Source organism: Miniopterus schreibersii (assembly GCF_964146895.1).
Source record: "Miniopterus schreibersii genome assembly, chromosome: 3".
Taxonomy (NCBI): domain Eukaryota; kingdom Metazoa; phylum Chordata; class Mammalia; order Chiroptera; family Miniopteridae; genus Miniopterus; species Miniopterus schreibersii.
Window position 1 is genome coordinate 95,033,827 of NC_138103.1, and position 26,452 is coordinate 95,060,278.

A 26,452-nucleotide genomic window follows, 5' to 3' on the forward strand; every position below is an offset into this window, starting at 1 on the left:
GGGGGCAGTGGAAGGGAAGACTGGGAAGCGTTCAGTGCCATTCAGAACAAAGACATAAAGCAGGGAGCAGGGGATAAAGGCGCTGGGGAGGCGTTGGAGTGTTAAGCGGGGACATCAGGAAGGTTCTCATTCGGAAGGCAGTGGTTCAGTGACATCGGAGGGAGGTGAGAGAGCAGCCTGGGTGGCTGTCCTAAAGGCAGAGAACCCAGGCAAGCCGGGAGCAGTCTCTAGACGCCCTAGGGTGGGGCTGCCCGAGCCCTCTTCCGTAGAAATCCCATAGGCCCTCAGGCCGTGGGGGCAGTTGGGGGTAGTGTCAGGATTTCCTAGTGATCTGTCCACAGCCATCAGAGAGCCTCACTGGGGCTGTGCTCTTGAAGGAAATGTAAAGCAGTGCTACCTTAACGGTGTGCGGTGTTTTATAACTCTTTCCCTTCTGCGTGAGAACTTGGACTACCTGAGAACTCGGGGTAATTTCCATTCAGGGGCTGGAGGACACTTGGAGGAGAGAGATGAGAGGTCAGAGTAGGGCTGAAAGTGTGGAGGTGATGGGGATGCTCTCTGCTGGCTTGCAGGCCGCCTTTATTGGGTCCCCACGCCTGAGGCACCCACAGCCTGGTGTGACTGGACACAGGGCCTTCGGCGTGTGCACTGATACATTGACAGCTGGAAGCGGAGCTTCTGAGCGGCCTGTAGTGAGTCCACCGCCAGCTCCAGCCCTGAGCGTAATTGCACCCAAGAGAACAGCCGTCGGAGCCTGAATATTACCCAGTGGGCAGGATGCTCTGTGCTCTCCCCACTTGTGTCACACTGAACTTTAGAGATAAGAAATTGAGGCCTGACTCTTAACAACAATCCCGTCTTTGTTGGAGAGCAATTTATTTCCTCATAGTTGTCTTCATTACAGAGATAAGAGATTTTAAATGAGGTTTCCCCCCTCATTTTTTTTTCTTTTTTCTTAAATCTCTTTAGGACACAGTGCTTTGCACCTCGCAGCCAAGAACAGCCACCATGAGTACATCAAGAAGCTCCTTCAGGTAAAAACTGGCAACAGCTTAAAATGATAATCATGTTGCTTTCAAAATTTCTAAGTAACCTTATCTGTGAAAGAACAAATTCTCTCTCTTTCTCCCTCTCCCTCTCCACCCCCCTCCTGCTCACTCTCTCTCCTTTAAACTCTATCCCAGAACCTGGGTTCCCTCAGAAGCTTACTATTGAAATGACAGCTGAGAGAAGATTATTTCCATAGCAATTGCACTGCTAGGGAATCCGGAGTGTCTTCCTGGAATCCAGTCTTTTTCTTTCCTTTCTTCAGCTCCTCTTATTCTTTTCTGAAGCACTGTGCCCTTTAAATAGTCAGTTAAAAACACTTTCCTCCACACGGTTGGAGATCCTCACAGTACAGGCTCTCCACTGTCCTAGTCCCCTCTCTTCCGATCATTAGTAGAATACAGTTATTGCAAAGCAAAATTCCAACCATGATTTCCTTGTATGTAACTTGACGAGCTTTTAGTTCTTAGGTTTTAAGTTCTTGGTTTTACCCTTCTTTATAATTTTAAACTAACACCCTGGTTCGACAACTTCTCCAGGAAGCTTGTAATGATCACTTAGGGTGACAACTTCTGTAGATCTTTAAAGGTGAATATTGAATGAAATCCCAATAGCGGTCCTTCCCGAAACATCCAGCTGTTGCCAGGCACAGTGCAAGCTGGCTGTTTTCAGGAACCGTGTAGAGCAGTCAGCGCCACGTTTGGGGTGCTGTGTGTTCTCCGGAGCTGCCGTCTCAGCCTTGAGAGCGCTGTCTGGGACCCCGCATTGTGCTGTTATTTGGCTCTGCTGTTCGCATGCAGAAACGTGTCTTGCATTACGCGATGCCAGCTGCCACCAGGGCCGGGAATGCCTAACCTCCACAGGTCCGACGCAAAAGTCAAGGAAAACAGATCAACATCTGGGGTGTTTATTATTGTCAGGATGAGGCTTCTCCCTGAAAACAGTGAAAGCAGAACCTTTCCTGTCTGCCTTCTCTGGGAAGGGCTCTTTGGATAAATGAAAATCATTGACTGGCCCAAGTAAATGCCCTGCCTCCATGCGCTTGGGGCTTATCTCAGTTTCTAAAACTTACGTGTTTCGCATCGCCACTCCCATCCTGGCCTGGCTATCCAGACTTCGCATCTGGCTCTGGTTTTAAGGAAGAATGAACTTGACAAGCCGGGAATCCTCATGGGCAAGGACCAGATATTCTAGCCTCTAATGTAATCTTATATATGGTTATGCAAAGGGCTTGGTTTTTCTCTGGAATCTTTGAAGCCTTTAAACAGTTCCTTGTGCTGTTCTAAAATTAGGCCACAGCATGCTAAGTTGTAACCTGATCTTTATTCTTCTCACCATAGAAGGGCAGACAGATATTTTGCTCTAATGTTGCCTGTTCTTGCCTCCCCAAACTTACAAATTGTCTGGAAGCTGTTTCTGGATAGCAGTGAAAACCTGAGGCTTTGATCTCCGCCCAATGGGTTGCCTCCCTTGGGTCCTGCACCTCTCTCGTCAGTTCTTCACCTCCCGTCTTGGCAACCCATGCCCTTTGTGATGTGACCCTTGTTATCCCCTGCTAACCCTCACCCCTACACCCTCTGTATTTACTACTCTCTCTGGGCATTTAGACCTTGGCTCTTACCATCTGTCTGCTGGAGCTACTTGCCCTCTCCAGTGGCTACTTCCCCAAGGCAGCGAAGTATAAGTAGAGCCTTGTGAAAGCCTTCAAATTCAAATTAACTCTCTCTCTCCCCCAATAGCCCCCTATTCCCTCTGCTCTTTCTTCTAACAGGTGTTCCCGGGCACCGTGCCCTGTATCAAGCATTGAGTATATTAATACTTATGAACATCCCCTATCCTGATGGAGCTTACAGTCTGGTAAACAAGTACACAAATACATGTTACAAATTGCAAAGTACTAAAAAGAAACTAACAGGGTACTTGAGAGAGGAGTGAGGGGTGGTATTCAGGGAAAGCCTCCTGGAGGAGGTGATAATTAAGCTGAGAATTGAACAATCAAAGTGCCAAGGGTAAGGCATTCCAAGCAGATATAACAGCAAGTACATGAGAGGCTTAAGGAAGGAAAGGCACTTGTCTAAGAGGAAAGAAGGCCATGAGTGGGCATGGGGCAAAGCATGTGAGGAGAAATAAAGGTACAGGGAATGGGCCTTGTATGTCATGATGTGCAGACTGTATAACTGAAGAGCTTTTAAGTAAAGAGTGACACTCACAGTTTTAAAAGGTCACTCTAATTGTACAGAGAGTAGAACAAAGCGGGGAAAACTCAGAATTGTTGAGACCTGCCAGGAGGGAGGCTATTTCATCTGCCCAGATGAGCAGGTTAACTCTAGGTCATCACGGAGAAACACAAGACAGCAGAACTGGGGTATGTTTTGGGAGCAGAATTGACAGGACGTCGTGGAAGGAGGAGGAGAAGCTGGAGATGACTCAGTGGTTTCTGGCTCATTGACTAGATTCATGTGACACTGTTGACAGACGAGAAGTGTTGGCGGATCAGGCTGGGGAGAGGAGGAAGGAACCAGAAGATGTGGCTGTGCCAGGCTCGAGGTGCCTGTGAGACATCAGGACAGAAATGGGAACTAGGCAGTGGGCTTTCAAGCCTGACGCTCAGAGATGACCTCTCTGTGGACACAGGACCCAGCACAGCCTGTCTAGGTTCAAATCCTGGCTCTGCTGCTTACTGTGACCCGAACAAATTATTAACATCTTTGTACCTCAGTTTCCTCGTCTGAAAATGGGACTAAATGATAGCGTCCAACGAGGGTTGTTAGAAGCCTGAAAACAATTCTTTGAACAGTGCCTGGCACATAACAGCCAGTACACAATATTGCTGTTGTTGTTGTTCAGATATGCGTTTGGGAGTGATTAGATTTTGGATGCAGATGAGGTTACCGAGGGAGAGAGCTGAGAGAGAGCACTGGAGAACCCAAGGTTTTGTGTCGGGCTGAAGGAGGCGTAGCCAGAGCTGCGGGAGGAAAACCAGGATTGGACGGGCCCGAGATGTGCTGGAGAAGAGGGAGGGGACTGCAGGCGAGAGTTTGGTCAGAGCAGGACAGAAATGTTCATTGTCATGGGAAACTCCAGGAACCGTTGGTGACTTTGACTAGGACATTTCTGTCGAGTCTTGAGGGAAAACACCCGGCTGCGGGTTCAGGAATGAATGGCAGGTGAGGCATCGTGGACTGTGTGTGGGCAAGTCTGAGAAAAAGCAGGTTCTGTAAAAGGGGACAGAAAATTAGGGCAGGAAATAAGTGTGGGGGGGGACAGGGGATGGTAATATCAAGATGAGAAATTCAAGAGCGTGTTGGTTAGCTGGTGGGGATGATCCGGTAGGAATATGGTGTTGAGGTAGGAGACGGGAGGGGATGGCTGAAGCAGCAATAGGGTGACATTTTGTCCTGTGTCATGATTACTTGGAGATGAGTCTCCCTCCCCATAAGAAATTATAGGTTCCTGGAGCATGACAGTGGGGCTCACTCATGTTTATATTCTTTCCAGTAAGTCCCATCATACTTTGTAGGAAAAGGATGAGCTGAGTAGAACTAAACTTTATTATATGCATTTGTTTATTTTTGTCTTCTAGTCTAAATGCCCAGCCGAAAGTATTGACAGCTCCGGGAAAACAGCGTTACATTATGCAGGTAACTTCCGTTCTCTTGTTTGTCTTCTGCCATAACACACACTAACTCTTCATTTTCCTGATTCAAGCCATTAAATTTACCATTTTATATCACTCCTGTTGCTGTTTTCTCTCTTCATTCCTAGACATTCCCGCTTTTTTCAGTTTGCAAAGCATGTAGAGTTACCAAGGAATAAATCTAGAATTCATCCATTGCCGGCCAAATAACAAGTAAAAATTGTCTTGGTTATATTTTAATTAATTTAAGGTTCTTGTTTAAACTAAGAGGTATTCATAAGCATTTGTAGACTTCAAGTAACGTGTGATACAGATTTTTTTGTTTTGGTGCTCGTTAAGAACATCAAGCGATTTATCAACATTTTGTTTTACTATCTATCACACTGAACTCTGGGATGCGTGGATTTACAAGTATCTTTTAGGGCTAGTTGCTGAAAAGCTAAATCCAGTGTTTGCCTCCATGCAACTGGCAGTCCCTGGCTTTAGGGCTGGTGACCCTGAAATGAAACCGTAATTGACAACACCTCGTACTTGACCTTCCTGGGGCCATTTCTCTTCAATGCAGCCAGAGTGAATGGGGGAAAACTGGGTAGAACCCCAGCTTCTTCCTAGGGGTGTGTGGTGCCCAGGGGGTGAGAGTGGCTTTGTGATCGGCTGTGGTGTTTGTGTTTTCCTTTCCCCAGCGGCACAAGGCTGCCTGCCAGCAGTGCAGGTTCTTTGCGAGCATAAGAGCCCCGTGAACCTCAAGGATTTGGTGAGTACCATGGTGGAGGTGGGCGCTGCCTTCTGGAGCACTGTGGGCTACTTTTGAGGGCCACTGAGGCTTTAGAGAACTAAGGATTTGGCAAATTCTATGGCTTTTCAACCTAACTCCTCATCTGTAAAATGGATGTAAGTATTATCCCTATTGGTCCCTGAATCATAAATAAAACATTTTTAAAAATTGATTTGAGAGAGAGAGGAAGGGAGAGGGAGAGAGAAACATCAGTTGGCCGCCTCCCGCATGCAGCCGGGCAGATCCAGCCCGCAGCCTGGGTACGTGCCCTGACCGGGAGTAGGACCCGTGACCTTTGGTGCTCAGGATGACGCTCCAGCGAACTGAGCCACACCAGCCAGGGCTAAATAAAACATTTTGCTGCCTAACCTTCCCATGTAAGTATATTTGTATCTAAGGCTATATATGTGATCTACCATCAACTTAAATATTAGTAAGACACAGTTTCTTGATATTTAAAAGTAAATAAGTCTAAGTAGAAGTTTTAGTCTTTTCTTTTGGCACCCCGTGTATCACCTGGGGTGCTGCTGGCTAGGGTTTCCCAGCTGTGGAGACCACTTCCAGCCTATTTTAACCTCTCCGAGCTATTTGGAGAATAAATTCACATGCCTGTTGCTCCTGCTTACGGGGTTCAGTTTCCTACAGTTGCGTGGGCATTGATATGCACACTTACACTTCATGGAGATACTGTGAAGTGAGCATATGGAATCTGTAAATAACTTCACGCTGCCTGAATTTCGGTATTCTATAAGCAGAAAGTATTATAACTTCTTAGAGATCATTTTTTAGAGATGTGTCTGAAATTCTACTTTAAAAGGAAACTTGATCCTTAAGCAGCAATTGTACTATAACAAATCCCCGTGTTAAAATACTCGACGATATTGACCTTATCTTTTCCTTTGCCTGTTTGAATACTTCCACCTTCAACACTGCTGTCGACCCCATTTGCCGGGTATGTTCGAGGAGAGGGCAGAACAGAAGCTCCTATTTTTTACAGTTTGAGTCATTTGAATCAGGCCCCCTTTACCCTAGGATTATGGAGCTAGTTACCTGTACATTCTTCTGGTATTTTTTCATTTGTTTTACATCGTCCTGTTTAAAATCTTAATGTATATGTATGAGTTGGGGATCTAATTTTCTTTTTTCCCCCAAGGAATTACCAGTTGCCATATTGTAGCTTATTAAAAAGATCATTCCCTCCATCCGTCTCCTTATCATGTGTCAGTAATGGGCAAACTCTTCATTTATATTGTTTTGATACCTAGTACGATCATGGAAGAGTGTGCCTTCCACGAGGACAGTCGAGGCACGGTGGGCCTCGTGCAGTTCACTCGAAGAGACTGCTTAGAGGACTTGGGACCCCTGCTGCCTTGTGAAGCAGCCCCTCCTTTCTCCGGAGCCATCTCAGTCAACCTGGAACCTGTCCGTGCCCGGGGCCTTTACATACTTTGCGTTCCACTCTCTCCTGTCGTCACTGGACCGAGCGATGGCCCGGGGAACGGGCGACTCGAGAGGCTGAGGCACCTGAGGAAAAGCTAGCAGAGGGATTCCATAAGAAGGAATTAAGATGCTAAGATGTGTTAAGACGTGATGGCAGCCCCATTGGAGCACAGGCTATTACCCGGCTCCAATAGAAGAGCCACAGGACCAGTCAGGAGTAATGGAGAAAGAACAAGGACCTTTGCAATTCCCGCGTTGGTATCGGCATTAAAAATCTTAATCCGAATTTGTCTCCTAGGATGGGAACATTCCGCTGCTGCTTGCGGTGCAGAATGGCCACGGCGAGGTCTGTCGCTTTCTTCTGGATCATGGAGCGGATGTAAATTCCAGGGACAAAAATGGAAGGTACCGCGGAACGAGACACCGTGTGATTTCAGGGACACCCGCATTTTGAGAGTCTTTCAGAACATCATAGCTGCATTTGAGATCATTTGTTAGGAAGCGGTTTTAACTTTACTTTTAATTTCCTGCCTTTTTTAATAATCAAGAATCTGTTTTGACTTTAAAAAATTTTTTTCCTCAGATCTCTGGGAACATCATTGAGTCTGTGCTAGGAGATTATTAAATACTAAAGTGAATAGGCCATTTCTTATGACTTTTCAGGCAAAATTAAATAAAAGTAAACATATTGGTTTCTTTTTAGAAAATAATCCTAGCAATGTATAGGTAATTGGAAATGCTTGGGGGGGGGGAGGGGACACAAGATTTGTGCCAATCACATTCAATTCCATCATATTTAGATTAGAAGATTGTATCTATGTTATTAGACCTAATGTGGCTTAATGTGTTGAATTAATCTGAGGTTTTCAAAAAAACACCTACCTAATTTCATCTTGATAGCATTCCACTTTGAATTCCCTAGAAGGCGGAATATAGCACAGTTTTAACAGCACTTAACCTCCCTTTCCCTATTGGTGAGGCAAGTGAAATGGTTCCCCAGGAATAAGTTCTGATTAGCACTAATTTATGTCTTCTTTTTCCTTTAGAACTGCACTGATGGTGGCTTGTGAGGTCGGCAGCTCTAACGTCGTGGAAGCCTTAATTAAAAAGGGCGCAGACCTAACCCTTGTAGATTCCCTTGGACACAATGCCTTGCATTATTCCAAACTCTCAGAAAATGCAGGAATTCAAAGCCTTCTGTTATCAAAAATCTCTCAGGATGCTGGTATGTGAAAGGAGATAGCCAGTGTTGTTTTAAGTTTATCCAGTCCATTTTCCCCAAAGGATAAGGGAATTTGTGCAATATGATATACTTTATTATTCTTTTCAACATATTCTTGAAGAAAAATGAAGTGTTAAGTATTGTGTATATTGTGTGCGCACCCCCCCTCCCAAAGTGGATATGAGTTATTATGGTTCTTTATGGTTCTTTTCTCTTTTTTCCCACTTTCCTCTGTAGATTTAAAGACACCAACAAAACCAAAGCAGGTATTTATCTTTGGGGGGAGGGGATTTTTTTTTTCATCTTTGCTTGTGAGAATTTGAAAAATGTTCTGATTAGGCCACTCTGTGGGCCTAGAAAAGTCATAAAGACTATATTGGAAATACTTAAGGAGTGAAATATCTTTAGAATAAATGATTCATCATTATAAGGTGGTAAATATTTCCTAAATGGTTTACCCTATTTCCAAAGCTTGTAACTTTAAACCTGCTACTTATATATTTTTCTTTTTCTGGAATGTACTAATAAATCCTATTGTTGTGAAAATGTTTGATGCAGTTTAAACTGAGAATGAATAACAATTATTTTAAATACTTGCAACATCACATGGATTATAGGCCTACATCCATGGCAATGTTAGATATTTAATACAGATAAGAGATTTAGCTTTTCCTTTTAATTGGGGCTATTTAAAAATGTCATTAGTATTACACAGAAATTGAGAAATTTGCCCTGTTTTGTTTTTTTTTGTTTTTTTTTTAGAAACAGTCACTGTTGCTTACTTTATTATTAAGGAGATGTATCTTTGGCTGTTTATTTATACACCAGAGTTTTTGAAAAAATTATAAATACAAAACTCAGTACTGAATGTATTATATACTAACTGTGTTACATATTTATCAATAACCTTTAGAGATGAGGTTCTCCCTTTCCCCTATATTTACATTCTTTAGGGAACAGAATGGAAGTAATGCAGAGTGGGGAAAATACCATTGTGTTGATTAAGATGAAAGCCAGACTGTGAACAGATTCTGGGTTCTAAATTGTGGCAGACAGCTCCTCACCCTCCTTTCCCAGTTTTCCACACCAACTTAATCTGATATTGTCTTGTGTTTTTTATTTTCTTGCTATTAAGCCCTGGGCTGCTGGGAGAAAACTTTGAGCATGCACATCACTTATTTTTATGTTGGTAGCAGATTCCAGATCTTGATAGAGTAAGAGATGCATGAACTGTGGGAGTTTTTCTCCTTGTTTGATGAAGCTATTTGCTCAGACTTTACTAACCTGACTAACCCTCCTCCGTTCTTTGGACTGTGACAACTTTCAGCATGATCAAGTGTCTAAAATAAGCTCAGAAAGAAGTGGAACTCCAAAAAAACGCAAAGCTCCACCACCTCCTATCAGTCCTGCCCAGGTAAAAACAAAGCAAACCCACCGTGAACGCACCACAGCAAAGTCATCAGTTTGTCATTTGTAGGCCAAAAAGAAATGTTTTAGAATTGAGCCTTGAATGCACGTTTGAAGTTTTTTTTACAAATTGTAGTATGAAGGATTTTGATGATTGGAATGGAAATAAGGTTGCTTCTTATTTATTTCAAAATGGAATAATTGAACTGTATCTTTTTTTTAAGCCTTGAGGAAATTTCTCAAAATCTTTATGGCAGAGACTTTTTTCTTAAGTTAACAAACTTAGTTCCTTTGGACCCTCATAAATATATATATATATTTAATATGTTTTTATTGATTTCAGAGAGAGGAAGGGAGAGGGAGAGAGGGATGGAAACATCAATGATGAGAGAGTCATTGATCAGCTGCCTCCTGCACGCCCCCGACTGGGGATTGAGCCTGCAACCCGGGCATGTGCCTGATCAGGAATCGAACCGTGACCTTCTGGTTCATGGGTTGACGCTCAACCACTGAGCCATGCCGGCCAGGCTGGACACTCATATTAATAGCTCTTGTAAAAGGCAGGAGAATGGGTAGCTTGTGAGGCAGTTAGTACAAAATGAATTTTAGTTGGTTCCTTAAAACACTGTTAAAATATATTTGTCTTTCTAATTACCTTTAAGGTCGACTTATAAGCAGCTTTCATTCCAGGTTATAGTGACTACTGCACAGAGGAGGAAGCACAGATATCTGTGAAATGGCCATAAAAACAGGCTTTGGTTTGTTATGAAAAGAATCATAGGCCATAAAAAGAATAATCCATATTCAAAGAGTCAAGAGGAATATACCATCTGATAAGTAATTTTAACTACGTTAGCATATTCATGAAAAATATTCTCAACCTGTGATAGAAGTTTTATAGATTTTTAAAATTGATTCTAGTAAATATAGGAGTAAAGTTCCTTAGTTATATTCTGCAAACTTTCAGAAAGTATTCGAGGTATCTGAATTACATTGGAAATATGTTACCCCCACGATAACTGAAGCCAAGGGCCATCGCTGTTAGATTTGTTTGCGTTGGTTCAGTTCTTTGGCACTGGAGGAGAAAGGACTTCGAGGACTCACTCTTCATCAGTGGTTTTCATTTTCCCTTTTTAGCTGAGTGATGTGTCTTCCCCAAGATCAATAACTTCGACACCCATTTCGGGAAAGGAATCAGCATTTTTTGCTGAACCACCCTTCAAGGTAATTCCGTTCTGTGTTCAGTTTTGCTATTGAATCGTACGATACGTAATAGACTTGGTTTAAGTTATACAACACTGAGCAAAACAATATACTTCTCAGTGACTGGTTTCCAAACTTGTCATCAGGAAGGACCCTTGATGATTTTCCTGGCATGGGTCCCATACAAAAAGAATAGGATGAATAAGTTACATTCATTAGCTAATAATTAATTTCTTCATTTAATAAAATGGAACAAAGATGAAACTTACCTGATAACCAGTCTTCTTACTAAATTGAGTTGATATAATGCCAATCAAATGAAAAGTTTTGTTGTTCTCTGATGAGAGAAGTAATTGTATATTTTTAATTAAACTTTTTCCTGACTATAACAATATGTATTTTTATTTTAGAAAATTTAAAAAATCCACTAGGTTTTATTTCACCTGGTTCTGCAGATTTGTGGCTGGAAAGTATTTTAAGGAATGAGGAGATAGTTCAATTTAATATCTGCTTACCTAATAATCACTAAGAAATTGCACTTGGGAAGAAAGTAAAGTTTATTATTGTTAAAATGAAATTTCAGTGGTATAATTGTATTTTTATGTCCCTCATCTAGGAGTTACTAAAGATAAATTTTCTTTTAACTTGGATGCACATTGATCTGAAAAAGGTTTATCAGCCTGTCATTTCCCTCACTGAACTAGATTTTACTAATAAACTCTTCAGATGAGTACCTATACAAGGCAAGGCGAGGAAGTTACACTCCTACAGCTAGTACTCTCTTATCTTCTGATGTGCTTGTGGCTCCAAGAAGGCAATGCGTTTCAAAGAATAATAAACAGCACAAATTGTTATTTTCAGAAATAGAGTGTATAAAGACCTTTGAAAAAGATAAAAAGTGACACCAGTTAAATGGCTAAAGTTTTTAAAGATAAAAATACCAATTGTTGGTGACGATGAGGCATAATTAGAATTCGAATACTCTTGGTGGAAATGTCAAAGGGTACAACTACTTCGGAAAACTGTTTGAGACAGTTATTTTAACAATTCAACTTAGGATCTAGCCACCCATGGGTCGATGTTTCCCGAAGAGAAATCAAAATATGTCTCAAAAAAATCTTATACACAGATGTTTATAGCAGCTTTATTTAAATATCCCCAAACTGGAAACAGTCCAAATGTCCTTCAAGAAGTGAATGGATAAAGGCAGTGAGATGTATCCGTATGATGGAATATTACTTAGCCATAACAAAGAATGTAGTGCTGGCCAAACAGCATTATAGGTGAGTCTGAAAGTCATCACGCTGAATGAAAGAGGCCAGACAGGAAGAAATTCATACCCTGTGACATGCCATTTATAGGAAATCTAGAAAAATGCAAAAAGAGTAGTGGCTGCCTGGGAATGGGATGGGCACGGGCTGGCTGTGATGGGGCATGAGGAAGCTTTTAGATGTAATGGAAATATTCTGTATCTTGATTATAGTAGTGGTTCCATGGGTGTCTATCCGTCGAACTCCTTAAATTGTAAACTTGAAGTGGATGCACTTTATTGTACGTTAATATAGTTGAAAAATAAAAATAAGCATGTTTTTTTTTTTAAAGTGAAAAGACAGCTTTCTGTAACGATAAGAACTTGCCAAAATAAGCCACGTCATTTATAGCATTTTGGCCTTTATAAAAGTTCCTTTGCTCAAAAGTTCTCTCTCTTCTCGTGGCTGTGGCCCATCTAGATGAAAAGTGGTCATTTCTGGCCAGTCACTGGACTTCGTTTCAAAATGACACTCAAAGAAAACCTGCTACTTATATATTTATCTGACTTTCAAGTTATATATTACTCTGACTTTGAAGGGAGAAGAATTTTTGCAGTATATTAACATATTCAGGGACAAAGGTTTAAAGAAAATCTTGAGGGAATTGATTGTCAATCCAATACCAATTACTTGTCAATACAAGACATTTTATTTCCTTATAAAATTACCTTTATCTTCTCTGACAGGTCTTTACTATCATTTCTCTTAGAAGTACTAATAATAATATATTAATAGCAGTTAATTTATAAAGTGGTAAGGCTAAAATGTACTTCTCATGTATTTCTTATATTTTAATCAGTATATTACCTTGATAGGTAAAAATTCTATTTGACTTCATTATGAAAGTAGTATTGCCATCTCTAGTTTTAGGATCTTAACGTTATTATCATCTTAAAAGATACTTGTATTATACTTACTAAATGAAATTTCTGAAAAATGTTTTGAGAATGTACCCTCTGGAGCTTCTAATGTTTTAGATTATACCTTAAGATAATTATCACTTCTTTTCACTTATATTTTAAAACATCTTCTTTCCTTGAGATGGTCTAACTGTTCTTCTAGTAAGATAAGACCAAGGAGGTAAAACTTGTTGATTCTTTTGTGGAACATTCATTCAGGAATATCCTTGTAAATCGTCTTTGCATTCTCGCAGGCCGAGATCAGCTCCATCCGGGAAAACAAGGACAGGCTGAGTGACAGTACTGCAGGTAAGCTGGAAGGCGTCTGTTTCTGTCCTTTGACTGGTCTCTCTTCCGTATCCCCTTAATGAGAGCAGAGGCCAAGGGGGGCTCCTCTGTTGGGAGAGCGGAGGACCCCGGTGTGCCACCCAGAGCTGCCAGTGCCACACGGCTGATATCCGCTGTACCTCAGGGGCCTTCACCTGCATTTTAAGGCGTCTCAGAGCCTGGATGTGAAAAAACATACCTCTGTTTTCATTGGTTCCAAACTAAATGTTAGCACTTTCTTCAATTAAGAATATAGGCAATATCCCAAGTGGTATAAGTGGACTTTGGCACCAAGAGAATTCACAGACAACGTCCTCTCCTTGCTGTTATTACAGCTAGCTTGAAATGGAACTTACGATATCATTGCTAGAAATTGTGGCAGTTATTAGACCTGCTGCCAGGTCTTGTTATTTGTTCTGTTACAAAATAAGTTGTTAAATTATTGTAGCTTGTCTATTCTATTTTATGCATTTTAAAAACATTATCCTGAGATGATGTAGGCTGTAAGCTGTCAGCCAGCAGCTTTCCTCGAAGGTGAGCAGCAGCTTGTTTTCTGGAGGGAGAGCCACCCCAGCGCCCCCATGGCTGCCACAAGCTAACTTTGCTACATGGGGTTTTCAGTAGACACACGCAAAGACAGTGTGTTAATGAAATCACACGCAGTCATACTGCCTTCATCAAGACGGGGTTTCATTCATGGCATTAAGAGTCCATCCTGTGGGTTTGCCCTCTGAGAATGTAGTATAGTACCTTTAGAATCAGTTTAAAATATGGAGTAGATTATTTCAAAGGTACTTTTTTGCTCCAGTGTTCAGTTTCTTAGTCTAAGCATTTCATATGTTTGGAGCCTTTAAAGCACAGAATTTAGAAATATTAAACTTTTTTATTCCTGGCAGAGATCAGTGTTAATATGACTGAGCAGTTGTTACATTGGACACTTTAAAACTCATCCATTGTATCTTAGAAATGATTTCTCTTGCTTAGAGTTACAGTCCTGCTCCCAGTGCCCTGGTTCATTCCATGCTCATATGACTTCACGTCATAAAGCTGCAGCTTAGGCACTAGGCATCAGAAGTAAGCGGATCTATGAAGAAATGTCATTTTGCATCCTTTCATATTAAGTAAGAGTAAAGCTTTCATCTTTGCTTTCAATGGCTGTGAGAAAATTAAAAACAACAGGAAAACATTTAAATCAGTGCTAATCAATCAGCCTGTAAACTGTTGCCGGTCGACAATAAATACAAGGCGTGTGCACCAGACAACCATCCAGCGACATCACTAAGCATGCTGCTTTGTCCAGCTGACATTTTTTTTCATAAGAGGAGGTTCTGGATGAAGGAAGCAGTACATTGAATTATATTCTGGAGCAACTTTTCTGTGTCCATCGGTGAGCACTTTGAGTAGCCTTGCTTTAGGTGCTGTTTCACTGCGATAATCAGTGGGACGTCTGAAAGTTGTGGTTTACCAACAGTATGTACTGTGGATTTAGGGAAGACCGTATCCTGCTGCAGTGCTCAGCAAATGCTTTACGGGGAAGGCAGAGTTTGACATGGGTCTTGAAGGAGGCCTAAGAGTTATCTGACCCAAGAGATGTGGCAAGGGCGGCTGCGCAGGTGAGGAAGGAAAGCAGCAGCCTTGAGCTGAGAATATAGAGGACGTGGTGGAAACCTGAAACCAGAGGAATACGGGGTACTAGGGAAAGAAGTCGAGAGTCAGAAACCTGAAGCAGCAGATTGGGGCCAGATCAGAGAGACCTCGATGTAGATAAAGGGATCTGGAGATTAATTTTTGGAGGGAGAGCAATTAAAGCACTTGAACCAAAGGAATGACCCTATCGAGCCATGTTTTAGGGAGGTTAGTCTGACTGGTGTGCAGGCTTCATTTTTACTAGGGTGAGGGGAGAGAGAGAAGAGAGATTTGCAGAGTTTCAAAGCATGTGATACAGTTTTAGCTTGTGTAATGGTGGTGGGGTTAAGAAATGAACCAGCTTCCAGACCTATCTCTAAAAGGATTCACAGAAATGGGGCTCATTAGGCATGGGTGGAACAAAAGCAATGGAGCTATACTTAATCAAGTGAATGGAAAAGGTCTGATCAAATCCATCAGTTTTCAGAGGAGCTTCAATGCATCCAGGCATCTAGTATTATACTGGGAATCCAGGAGGAAAACCCCAGTACTGAGAATTGTACATTTATCCAGCTGATGGGGGCTCTCATTCATAGTTGGGACTAGAAAGAACTGGATTGGGCAGAAAGGGAGTTTGTTCGAAGTCAGAAAAATAACAGTTTAATTTTTAAATATCAGTTTAAATTGCTTTTCTCTTTTCTAAGGTGCTGATAGCTTATTGGATATCAGTTCTGAAGCTGACCAACCAGATATTCTTGTCCTGTTACAAGCAAAAGTTGCATCTCTTACCTTACACAATAAGGAATTACAGGATAAATTACAGGTAGGTAAATAGATTGCTACCCCAGACTATTCTGTAGGGTCAAGATACTGGGTTTTTCAGGGTTAGTTAGATGATATTTTATTTTAAACCTCTACATTAGTTTTTTTTCTTTTTTAATATAGTTAGCCTTCAGCATTTTATAGTTTCAGGTTATTTTTTTCTTGAGAGAGTTATTCATTAGTCCTATTTCTGTAAGTTTCTGAATTGGTAAATTCTAATTATATACATAGTGCCCGGCCGGGCGTGGCTTAGCGGTTGAGCATTGACCTAGGATCCAGGCGATTGGGGTTCAATTCCCGGTCAGGGCACATGCCCGGGTTGTGGGCTCGATCAATGACTCATCATTGATGTTTCTATCTCTCTCTCCCTCGCCTTTCCTCTCTCTGAAATCAATAAAGAAATATTTAAAAATAATAATAATAATTATATACATAGTATGATATAAAATATGACAAATTATATATGTGTGTATAGATATATGATTACCATTTAGTAAAATTGATCGTTTAGTAAATTTCAGAAATTGATAAGAAACAGCTGTACAAGCCCATTCATTGCTCCTCTTCACAACTAGAATAATATGGGAAATAGAGGAAAAATTTGAGGCAGGTCTTTACAGCCAAAACAAATGTACCATTTGTAAAGTGGCACTAAAACCTGCTCGAGTGAGCACAGAACAGGCTACCGTTGTTAATCCGACTCTCGGGTCTCAGACCAAGAGTACACTTGCAAAAACGGTCGCACTGCCCTCCCATATGTAGGTTTTGGGTTTGTTCTCTCATTCTGGTTGCTCGTTCAACTAACCACACCTTTGGTGCCATTTCATCCTTGCCTTTTTTTTTTCAGGCCAAAACACCCAAGGAGGCAGAAGCTGACCTGAGTTTTGACTCTTACCATTCCACTCACACTGACTTGGCCCCATCTCTGGGGAAACCTAGTGAAACCTCTACTCCAGACTCCAGATCCTCTGCACCTGCCTTTACCCATTCCTTGAGTAAATCCACTATCGACAGCGATGTGAGAATTCAGCAACTGCAGGAGATTTTACAAGACTTGCAGAAGAGATTGGAGAGCTCCGAGGCAGAGAGGAAACAGCTCCAGGCTGAGCTCCAGTCCAGGAGGCCAGAATCCGTGTGCTTAAACAATGCTGAGATTTCCGAGAACGGCTCCGACCTCAGCCAGAAACTTAAAGAAACTCAGAGCAAGTACGAGGAGGCGATGAAAGAAGTCCTGAGCGTGCAGAAGCAGATGAAGCTGGGCCTCGTGTCTCCTGAGAGCGTGGATACTTACTCGCACCTCCGGGAGCTGAGGGTCACCGAGGAGGAGATCCGTGCGCTGAAGCAGGACCTCCAGAGCGCACTGGAAGAAAGTGAAAGAAATAAAGAGAAAGTGAAAGAGTTAGAGGAAAAACTCGTAGAGAGGGAGAAAGGCGTGGCAATTCAGCCACCTGCGGAAGAGTACGAGGAAATGAAAAGCTCCTATTGCTCTGTTATTGAGAGTATGAGTAAGGAGAAAGCATTTTTGTTAGAGAAATACCAAGAGGCCCAGGAGGAAATCTTGAAATTAAAAGATACTCTAAAAAGTCAGGTGACACAGGAGGCCGGCGATGACGCTGGGGACATGAAAGAGGCCATGAACAGGATGATCGATGAGCTCAACAAGCAGGTGAGTGAGCTGTCCCAGCTGTACAAGGAAGCCCAGGCCGAGCTGGAGGATTACAGGAAGAGGAAATCTCTGGAAGACGTCACAGCTGAGTACATCCATAGAGCAGAGCATGAGAAGCTGATGCAGGGGACCAACCTTTCCAGGGCCAAGGCAGAGGAGGCGCTGTCCGAAATGAAGTCTCAGTACTCGAAAGTGTTGAATGAGCTGACTCAGCTCAAACAACTGGTCGATGCCCAGAAAGAGAACTCCGTGTCCATCACAGAGCATTTGCAGGTGATCACCACGCTGAGGACGGCCGCGAAAGAGATGGAAGGGAAGCTCAGCGGTCTCAGGGAGCAGCTGGCCGGCAAGGAGGCGGAGGTGGCCAGGCTGGAGCGGCAGCTCGTGGAGGAGAGGGCCGCGATGACCGAGGCCATGGTGCCCAGGTCTGCCTATGAAGAGCTCCAGTCGTCCTTGGGAAGCGAGGTGAGCGCGTTGACGTCGAAGTTAAAGGATTCCGTGAGGGAGAAGGAGAAGGCCCATTCTGAGCTCGCCCAGATTAGGAGCGAGGTCTCCCAGGCGAAACGGGAGAAGGAAACGGGTCAGGCTCTCCTGAAGGCCAAAGAGCAAGAAGTCAGTGAGCTGCTGCAGAAGTTCCAGCGTGCTCAGGAAGAGCTGGCGGAAATGAAGAGAGATTCCGAGAGCTCTTCGAAACTGGAGGAAGACAAAGACAAGAAGGTTGGTGGACTCTGCTGCTGCTGGGTTGCCCGCTAGTGAGCCCCCAGACCCCCGGCTGTGAGTGCTCAGGGGCTCCCCGGAGCCACGCTAGAACAGTAGGTTAGACGGTGATTCGGGAGAGAAACTTCCCCACCCCAAAGCATTTTCACATATGTGGTGCATATTTTTTTCTTGAAAAATGATTTTACAGAAGCTCTGCCAAGTGTCAGGGATCAGAAGTAAACCCACAAACTGCAAAGCGTTTTTGACCGATCTTGAACTCTTGGAATCCAGACAGATTCCTCTGTCCTGGGAACCCAAATACTTCCAGACTCAATCCTGTTTCCCTAAGCTACATGGGCTTTCCCGAGCCAGTATGAAAATTGCCTTTCCTGCCCCTCATTTTTAAAGGTGTATGGGAGGGGAGGGAGAGGAATGTGGGGTGCAGGTGATTAGAGAGGGGCTGGGTGTGGCGTGAAGAAGAGGGGGGAGTGGAGGATGGTTCCGTGCCCGAATCTGCTCTGCACCTCAGTCCCTGGGTCAGATGTGTGCTGAGTGGCATAGATCATTTATTCCTTTATTATAATGAACACTTCGAAGAGCTTCCAAAGCCAGGGGGCAGGGAGTTGGGAGGTGGAATGGGGAGTTGTTTTTACTTTAAAGCAAGATGTCCAGAGATATCCGGATTTCTAGAGCTTATTCCTGCTCTCCCATGTCAGCAAATAGTGTCTAAAATCCTGTTTCTGTTTAGGAAAAAGGCGGGAGGTCAATGTCATAGCTTTTGTTACCTTTATGCATCAAAACACAGTATTTAATCTGGGCCCCTTATTTGAATATAATGCCTTAGAAGGTTTTGTTGGTTTGTCTGATTTTGTCATGTTTCATTTTATGGATTTTCTTTAAAATGTAAAAAAGGAACTGAGGCTGTATTCAGGGCTTAGGAATACCTGGAATTTTGCTTCTGCAGGTGTGTTCTTGCCTATTGATAACAGTTCTCCTTTCTCACTAGATAAACGAGATGTCGAAGGAAGTCGCCAAGTTGAAGGAGGCCCTGAACAGCCTCTCCCAGCTGTCCTACTCAGCCAGCTCCTCCAAGAGGCAGAGCCAGCAGCTGGACGGGCTACAGCAGCAGGTCAGGCAGCTCCAGGCCCAGCTGGCGGTGAGTGGGTTTGCTCCGTGGCTGGTGTGGGGTGAGGGCTCTGCTGGCGGGGCAGGTGGGAGTGAACGGAGGCCCCGCCTAAAGGGGTGTGTACTTCGGGGAGCAACTCACTGGGGACCTCTGGTGAGGGCAGAAGAAGAAACTAGTCGGGTTTCGAGTCATTACCTGCCTTGAGCTGGGTTGGGTGTGTCTCTGAGGACTAGGCAGGACAGTGGAGTAGGCTTCTGGGTCACCCGTTCACTTCTTCATTTTTCTGCAACAGTCGCGAACATCTGACAGAGGCAAGAACATTTTCTCGCCAGGGGCCAGGGACTCTGGTAGTTGCATATCTACAGAGCTGAAGCTGTTTCTTGGCCCCTCCCCGCTTTTACCCGGAAACTCCTCTCATATCTGTAAAAGTTTTCTCCGACTGTTGCAACAGAGCAGCTCAAACTTGGTTTAAAACAATGTGAATTTATTAAAATTCTAGAGACCATCAGTCTTGCTAGACCAAAGTCAAGATGTCAGCAGGGCTGGTTCCCTAAGGACTCTAGGGAAGATCCATTTCCTTGTCTTTTCTAGCTTTCAGAGGTCACGCGAATTCCTTGGCTTGTGGCCCCTCCCTCCATCTTCAAAGCACATCTCTCCAGACTATGGTTCTGTCTTCCCATCTCCTGCTTCCACCTTTGACCTTGCTGTCTCTTTTAAGGACCCTGTGATTACATTTAAGGTGCACCCAGATAATCAGGATAATCTTTCTCTCCATCTCACAATCCTTAGTTACACCTGTAAGGTCCCTTTGCCATACAGGTAACATTCACAGGTTCTGGGGGTTAGGGTGTGGACATCTTTGGAGGGCCGTTATGTAGTTACCGCAATATCAGTTAAGGTTTGAGTTGACAACGGTATGTATTTTCCACACGAAGTCAAGGGTTAGATTGTCCTGGGCCATCTTTAGCTTCCGTTTACAGACAGGACGTGGATTTTACGATTTCTTCAGTACAGATGTGATACTGGTGAGTGTGGGTTTCTGCAGTCCTGACTCTGGCTGGCCGCCAAGCCTAAAACCAGCTGTTTTGGGTTCCCAGCTCCAGCAGTGCAGGAATAATTAGGGGAGAAGATCCTCCCTACTGTGTTCTGCAGGTCATTTTTCTGATAAAGTGGTTATCACAGACTTGCAGATAAAGTACTAATGCTTTATACAGTCCTTCTTACAATTACTCAACATGCTTTAATGAGTTCTTATGTGTCAGTATTGTCCAAGGTGCTGATGATATAAAAATGAGTAAGACACAGTCCCCGGCCTCACAGAATTTCTGCGTAATATAACGGCTTACCATGTTCTTGATCTAGTAAGCATTCATTGATAGAGACACCCAGCATGCTGTGGGCCGAGGAAATGTGTGCTTACCCAGTCCGGGTGAGTCTCAGAAGGCTTCCTGCAGGAGGTGATGTTTGTGCTGAGTCTGAAGGGATGAGTAGGAGGCAGCAAGGACTGAGATGTGGCATTTAGATGGCCCTTGGTAACCTTGGTGAGAACAGTTCCAGTGGCGCGGTGGGACAGGTCTGCACTGCAGTAGGCTGCCTGCTGGAGAAGTGAGTACGTAGCGAGATACAGGACGGGGCTGAAGAGTCCCAGCAGGAGGCCGGGCAAGCCTAAGGTAGGTTTGCTAGAAAGACAGGAGATGCTGGTCAGAGGGAGGGATGCCGTCGGTGAGACTTCAGAGGCAGTGGCAGAGGCAGGGCCATGACCCTGAGAGTGAGCGGCTGGGAGGAGAAGCAGGTTGCTGAAGCTGAAGTTGAGCAGCTGAGAGGCCAAGGTGTTAGGTGGCTCATCCCTGTGGATATTGCAGTCAGCCCATTGGTGACAGAAGCCGGGATGCAGAGGAATCAGTGGCCAGAAGGTGGTTATAAATGGTTGAGCGGAGGTAACAGGGAGCAACACAGAAAGAGGTTCCGAGCGCACCTTCTCAGGGCGTGGACTTCGAAGTTTTCAGTGTTGTCTGGAGTAGGAAGGATGCCTCATATTCCGGCTGATGGGATGGAGGCGACAGGCCTCTTGTTAGAAAAGTTAAGAGCTAAGTTACAATCCTTGAAATAGGCACTGAGAGGAACTGGGGTAAGAGCTCAACCGGGACACTCAGAAGCAGCTGGGCTGAGGCATCACTGAGACGGGTGCCGCCGCTCTGTTCACCTCCTGGGTGCCCGACAGCTAAACAGATGAGCTTCCCAGGGGCGTATGGCACAGGCTATAGAGCGGGTGACCAGTAACTCCCTTTAAAGGAATAGATTTTCAAATTTAATTAATAAATATTTGGTCAATGTAGAAAAGTTGGAAAGAACAGAAAACTGAAAAAGTTCCTCAAAATAAATTGCTCATAATTCAACCACCCAGAGACAGTCACTTTTTGCATTTGATATATTTCCTTGTGTGAATGTATCTGTGTATTTGCATAGAGAGAGAGAGAGAGAGAGAGAGAGAGTGTGTGTGTGTGTGTGTATGCAACAAATTTGGGATTATAGTAACTACTTTTTATGTGAATTTTCTTCTAGAGTTGACATACCAAGATAGGAAATAGGTAGATAACTTTTCCTCCTAAGAATGCTGACAAGTATTCAGATAGACACAAGCCAGTGAGCTCACAACAATTTTAAAAGCTTCCTATGTGAGCTTTTGATGAAGGGGGTCACTTGGGGAGCATTTGACCGCAGCTTTCTAATAGTTTTTAGTTTTGTTTTTTAAAAGCTCTATAACACAGGCAAATTGTGTTTTTCCAGGAATGCAAGAAACAGCATCAGGAGGTCATATCTGTCTACAGGATGCACCTTCTGTATGCTGTGCAGGTATGGTGACGCCCTGGAAGTATCTGGGTATCCTAAAGACATACTGCAGTCGATGTTGCCCAAAGTCCCATCATGAAACTCGTAGAACAAATGAGAATTTGAGGAGAATCCTCGACTTGGAAAGCTTTAAAATGCCTTGCGCTTTGCTTCGGGTTTTGTGTCAGGAGCCCCGGCCTGTTTACTGAGAGTGGACTTGTCATTTGTGGAGAAGTGGTAGAAGCTGCGGCCCCCGCTGCTTTCCCACCTCCGCCCCTCACCTATCAGAATCGGGAGCCCAGTCTTTATTCCCTAGGCTTGCTCGGATTTTCAGAGCCATTAGCACTGTCACCCTGGGACTATTGGTGGTTTGACTAGCTGGGCTCATATTTGCAGCTGAGACCCCAGAAACCCTTTGCTGGGCTCTGGTAGCCTCAGCCTCCTCTGGGGCAGAAAATCCGGGCCCTCCCTGGCCCAGTTCCTTAGAGAAACGTGGGAACTGCCGGGGCCAACATTCCTTTGGAAGATCGGGGGCCGGGAGCTTCATCCCAGCCGGCCATCTCATTCCCTCGGGAGACAGTGCCAGGACTTAGCTTAGGTGCTGACGAATGTCTCTTGTTTGAATGTCCTAGGGCCAGATGGATGAAGATGTGCAGAAGGTCCTGAAGCAGATCCTTACCATGTGTAAAAACCAGTCCCAGAAGAAGTAGCGTGGGTTCCTTGGCAGGACGCTGCCCCTCGCCCATCTTTGTGTTAGACCCCAAGTTGTTGGCGACCACTGCCATTGTTCTCCGTGATATGCACCGTGACCTAGCCTAGCTCCTTCCCTTCCAGAGGCTTCTTTCTGAGGAATGGTCCCAGGAGAAGACTGTGCGCCTCAGAACTGTTTAGACTTGAAAACAGCAGAGGTGAAAGGCGCCGTCAGCGCTTTTGGCCCCAGAGCTGGGATCAGCTGTGCCCAGGAGCCTGGCCCTGGTGCTGGTGAGCGGGCACCCTCCTCGGTACCTGACCGGCTGTGTGGCTTCGTCGTCGCTGAGTGATACGGGGACACCTCTGCGGAGTCAGTGCTGCCTCGGTTCCTACGCCCGGGCTGTGCCGATCAGCACAGGAGAGCTCTTTTCGCCTCTCGTTTCCAATCCGCAAACATGATTGGACTTCTAACCAAATTAGTACAGCACTAGTTATGCGGTGCACACCTAAGACCCTTCTCATGATATCCTGTGGATTTGAAAAATCTAATTCCTTCTTTCCCCCCGTCTGCCTTATATAGCTCATCACTGGCTCATCAATTTTAGCTTGATGAGCACCATTAATTAAAATATGAAGCTTAAAAACAAAAGCAAACTGCCCTTAAAAGTTTTCAAGTAAATTGTCGACATATTGCAAATTCTCTATGCAAACTTGCCTTCTGCCGTTATCTGCGAAGCTCAGGAAATCCACACATACGTGTTTCAACAAGGGACAGTAAACTGCATGTTTACAGCCAAAAGAAATGCCTCATAGTACTTAACCTCAATTTTTTAAAAGTGTTTTTTCTCTATAATATTTTTATTGGCTCTTAAAGATGTTTTCATATCTAAACCCCTTAAGTAAGTGAAATTCACATTAGACTATATTAACAAGATATTTTTTAGGTAACCGTGCTTAAGACTTTTTAAGAATAGGACTTTTTCCTCAACGTTTTCAGCTATAGCAAAAGGTAGTTATGTATTCCCAAACCCATTATGAGCTGCCAGTCCCCCTAGAATTTCTGCCAATGTTCCTAGAACCATAAGCACATTTCTTAACATAGTTAATACTTTTTACCCAATGAATAATTTTGAATGCCCAGCTCTACCAGTGCCCATCAGTTATCTCTAGAAGAACTGTTACTGTCAGTTTTTCAACTTTGAAACTGAAAATCCTGAAATGGTAAACATTATAGTGCATAGCAAAGGTCTTGGGGGGAAATATTTCTGTTCACTTTACTTTCAGGTTAAAAATGTTTCTGACTTGCTTGCAACTTTCCTTACAGCATCGATCTTCCCAAGGGATGTAAACAGAATGCAGAAATCTGCAAAGTATATAATTAAAAGTGCAGGCCTGCTCTGACAGGGCCCGAGCACCACAGGGCTGCCTGGGCTCAGAGGGAGCTTGGCTGTATTGGGTGACGACCAATGACAGCAAAGCACAAATGGCTTTCAAGCTTGGTGTTACTTTTCATAAGTTGTTTATAGTTAAGCAATTTTGAAAATGCTGCAAAGAAATGTGAAAGGACTATTTGTCACAGCACTTAAGAAAACACAAGACCACCCCCTCCTGCTCCCGCACAGAAATGCTGCAGAGTGTAAAACTTGAGAAATTTGTAGGATGCTTGACGAAGCGTAGCCTTTTATCTTGTTTCAGGATGCATATTTATTACAAGTACTCTGGTTAAATATTGAAACGTTATATGCTGTAGTTTAGCGTTTTGCCTTTGTAATTTACGGAAGGTATTGCAGAAAATAAACTTTTGTTTCATTTTGCATCTCTGTTGTTGCTTTTTGTTGCTACTCCCAACCCGGAGTTCAACTCTCTGCAGGCAACAGCTAGATTCTTGAGTGGTCTGAGACTTTATGTGTCTAAATGTACATGTTGGCATGTATTTTACTTTCCCCTTTAAATGAAGGAGAAAAATTTATACACTCTTCTGGGCCATAGTTTTTCCACTTAAAATGTCTTAGAGATTGTTCTGTCAGCCCATGCATCTCATTCTTTTTAACTGTTGCCTAAAATTTCATATGATTGTGCTATATTTTATTTAGTTAGTTCCTTATCGATGAGCATTTAATCTGCTTCCAGTATTTTACAGCCCTGACAATGATGCGATGATTGTCCTGTCTATAAATGTCTATGCCTATGTGTGAGGACTGTTTGGGTCATTTTCAAACTGCCCATTTTCACCCTCGCTCACATCATGTGCTATAGGAATGCAGAGAAAATAAGAGTAGGCTAGTGTATGCACCATCCAAGGAGTGAGAAAGAACGGCCTTTTTCTTCACCTTGGTTAAGACTCATCAATTTGTTTTCCTTTTGTAAACCTCAGACTCCAAAGCCCTGAAAAATTAAACCCACCCATCTTAAGATAAACACATGATGCACTCACTGGTGGGGAAAATGCTCCCTGAACATGTCGAAGCACAGCCTTTTGCAATGTGACACAACTGTGGCATGTCGGGTGCTGACAGCAGCAGAAACTATCCAGCAAAGATGGGGTGATGCTTTTTGAGCAAAGTTAACAGGCAGACTGCAGGGCAAAGGATGAGCTGGAAAAAGCAACAGAGCAGGCATGCAGAGTAGCGATCTCTGTTCAGCTCAGAGCAGAACAGTTGATCTACCTGGAGTGTCAAGCATCATGGGAGTGTGTGACATATTTGTGAATGGACAAGAGCTCAACTATGATGGTCGCCATATGTGGGCCATAGGAGCTGGTCGAGGGAGCAATCAATGTGGGTCCCAGCCAATGGAAAGGCTCCCCCGAGGAGTAAATCCCCAAGAGATGGAGGTGAGTGAAAGGGAAGAAAGAGACGTTCCTGTTCATTCATTATAAATCAGGCCCTAAAATGGGATGAAACAGTATACTCAAGAACTGGGGTTGGATGTACTCGATTATGAATGGAGGATGTGTAGGGGAGAGAAAGGAGCAGGACAACCAAATAATGTAAGGTTTTAACAGTCAGGCAGAGATAGGTAGTAAGGGTTCCCTATAAGTCACCTCCAGATATTTTAAACCTATGCCATTTAAGTCAGGTCAACCACTCTGCAAGGCAGAGTAACGCCCCTTCCTTCCCCAAAGAAGTCCATGTCCTAATTCCCAGAATCTGTGAATATTTTATGTTACCTGGCAGAGGGGAATTAAGTTTGCAGATAGAATTAAGGTTCTTGATCAGCTGACCTTAAAATAAGATTATTCTGCGTAGTGCAGGTGGGCCTGATATAATCAGAAGGGTCTTTTAAAGTGGGAGGAGTCAGTTTTAAAGATGCTACACTGCTGGCTCTGAAGATCAGGGATGAGGCCAGGAACCAAGGAATGCAGGTGGTCTCTAAAAGCTGGAAAAGGCAAGAAAAAGTTCTCCCCAAGAGTCTCTAGAAAGAACCAACTGCATCTCTAGCCCAATGACAGCCACTGCAGACTTCTGACCTCCAGAACTAAGAGAGAATAAATTTGTATTGTTTACACTAAGTTTGACTGAACCCAGGTAAGGCCTCTATATAAACTTTTAAGATCTGGGGAGGTGGGTGCAGAAATCTGGTCTTGCAGCTGCCCAAGACAAGCCTCATAAGTAAACCTGATGGGTCCTCCCAGTTTTACTTAAGATATATTTAAGCAACTCTGAAATTGCTCCTCCAGCCTAACTCCAGAAAGCCTAGCTATCTTGGCAGTCTTGGATCAATAGCA

The 26,452-nt window shown here is 43.6% G+C and overlaps 1 protein-coding gene across 4 annotated transcripts in view; it reads left to right on the top strand.

Moving 5' to 3' along the window:
- Positions 1-24,541, top strand: part of RAI14 (retinoic acid induced 14) — a 124,849-nt gene extending 100,308 nt beyond the window's left edge. For 2 of the 4 annotated variants that reach the window (XM_081133137.1, XM_081133138.1), the window contains exons 5-18: positions 970-1,034; positions 4,631-4,688; positions 5,368-5,438; positions 7,198-7,304; positions 7,946-8,124; positions 8,359-8,387; positions 9,449-9,535; positions 10,666-10,752; positions 13,195-13,249; positions 15,598-15,716; positions 16,563-18,098; positions 19,087-19,236; positions 21,994-22,059; positions 22,668-24,541. In XM_081133137.1, the coding sequence (XP_080989263.1) occupies positions 970-1,034; positions 4,631-4,688; positions 5,368-5,438; positions 7,198-7,304; positions 7,946-8,124; positions 8,359-8,387; positions 9,449-9,535; positions 10,666-10,752; positions 13,195-13,249; positions 15,598-15,716; positions 16,563-18,098; positions 19,087-19,236; positions 21,994-22,059; positions 22,668-22,745 (2,687 nt within the window). In that variant the 3' untranslated portion in view covers positions 22,746-24,541. The remainder of the gene's footprint in view (positions 1-969; positions 1,035-4,630; positions 4,689-5,367; positions 5,439-7,197; positions 7,305-7,945; positions 8,125-8,358; positions 8,388-9,448; positions 9,536-10,665; positions 10,753-13,194; positions 13,250-15,597; positions 15,717-16,562; positions 18,099-19,086; positions 19,237-21,993; positions 22,060-22,667) is intronic. The other 2 variants (XM_081133139.1, XM_081133140.1) reach the window with 1 other exon arrangement.
- The last annotated feature ends 1,911 nt before the right edge of the window (positions 24,542-26,452 follow it).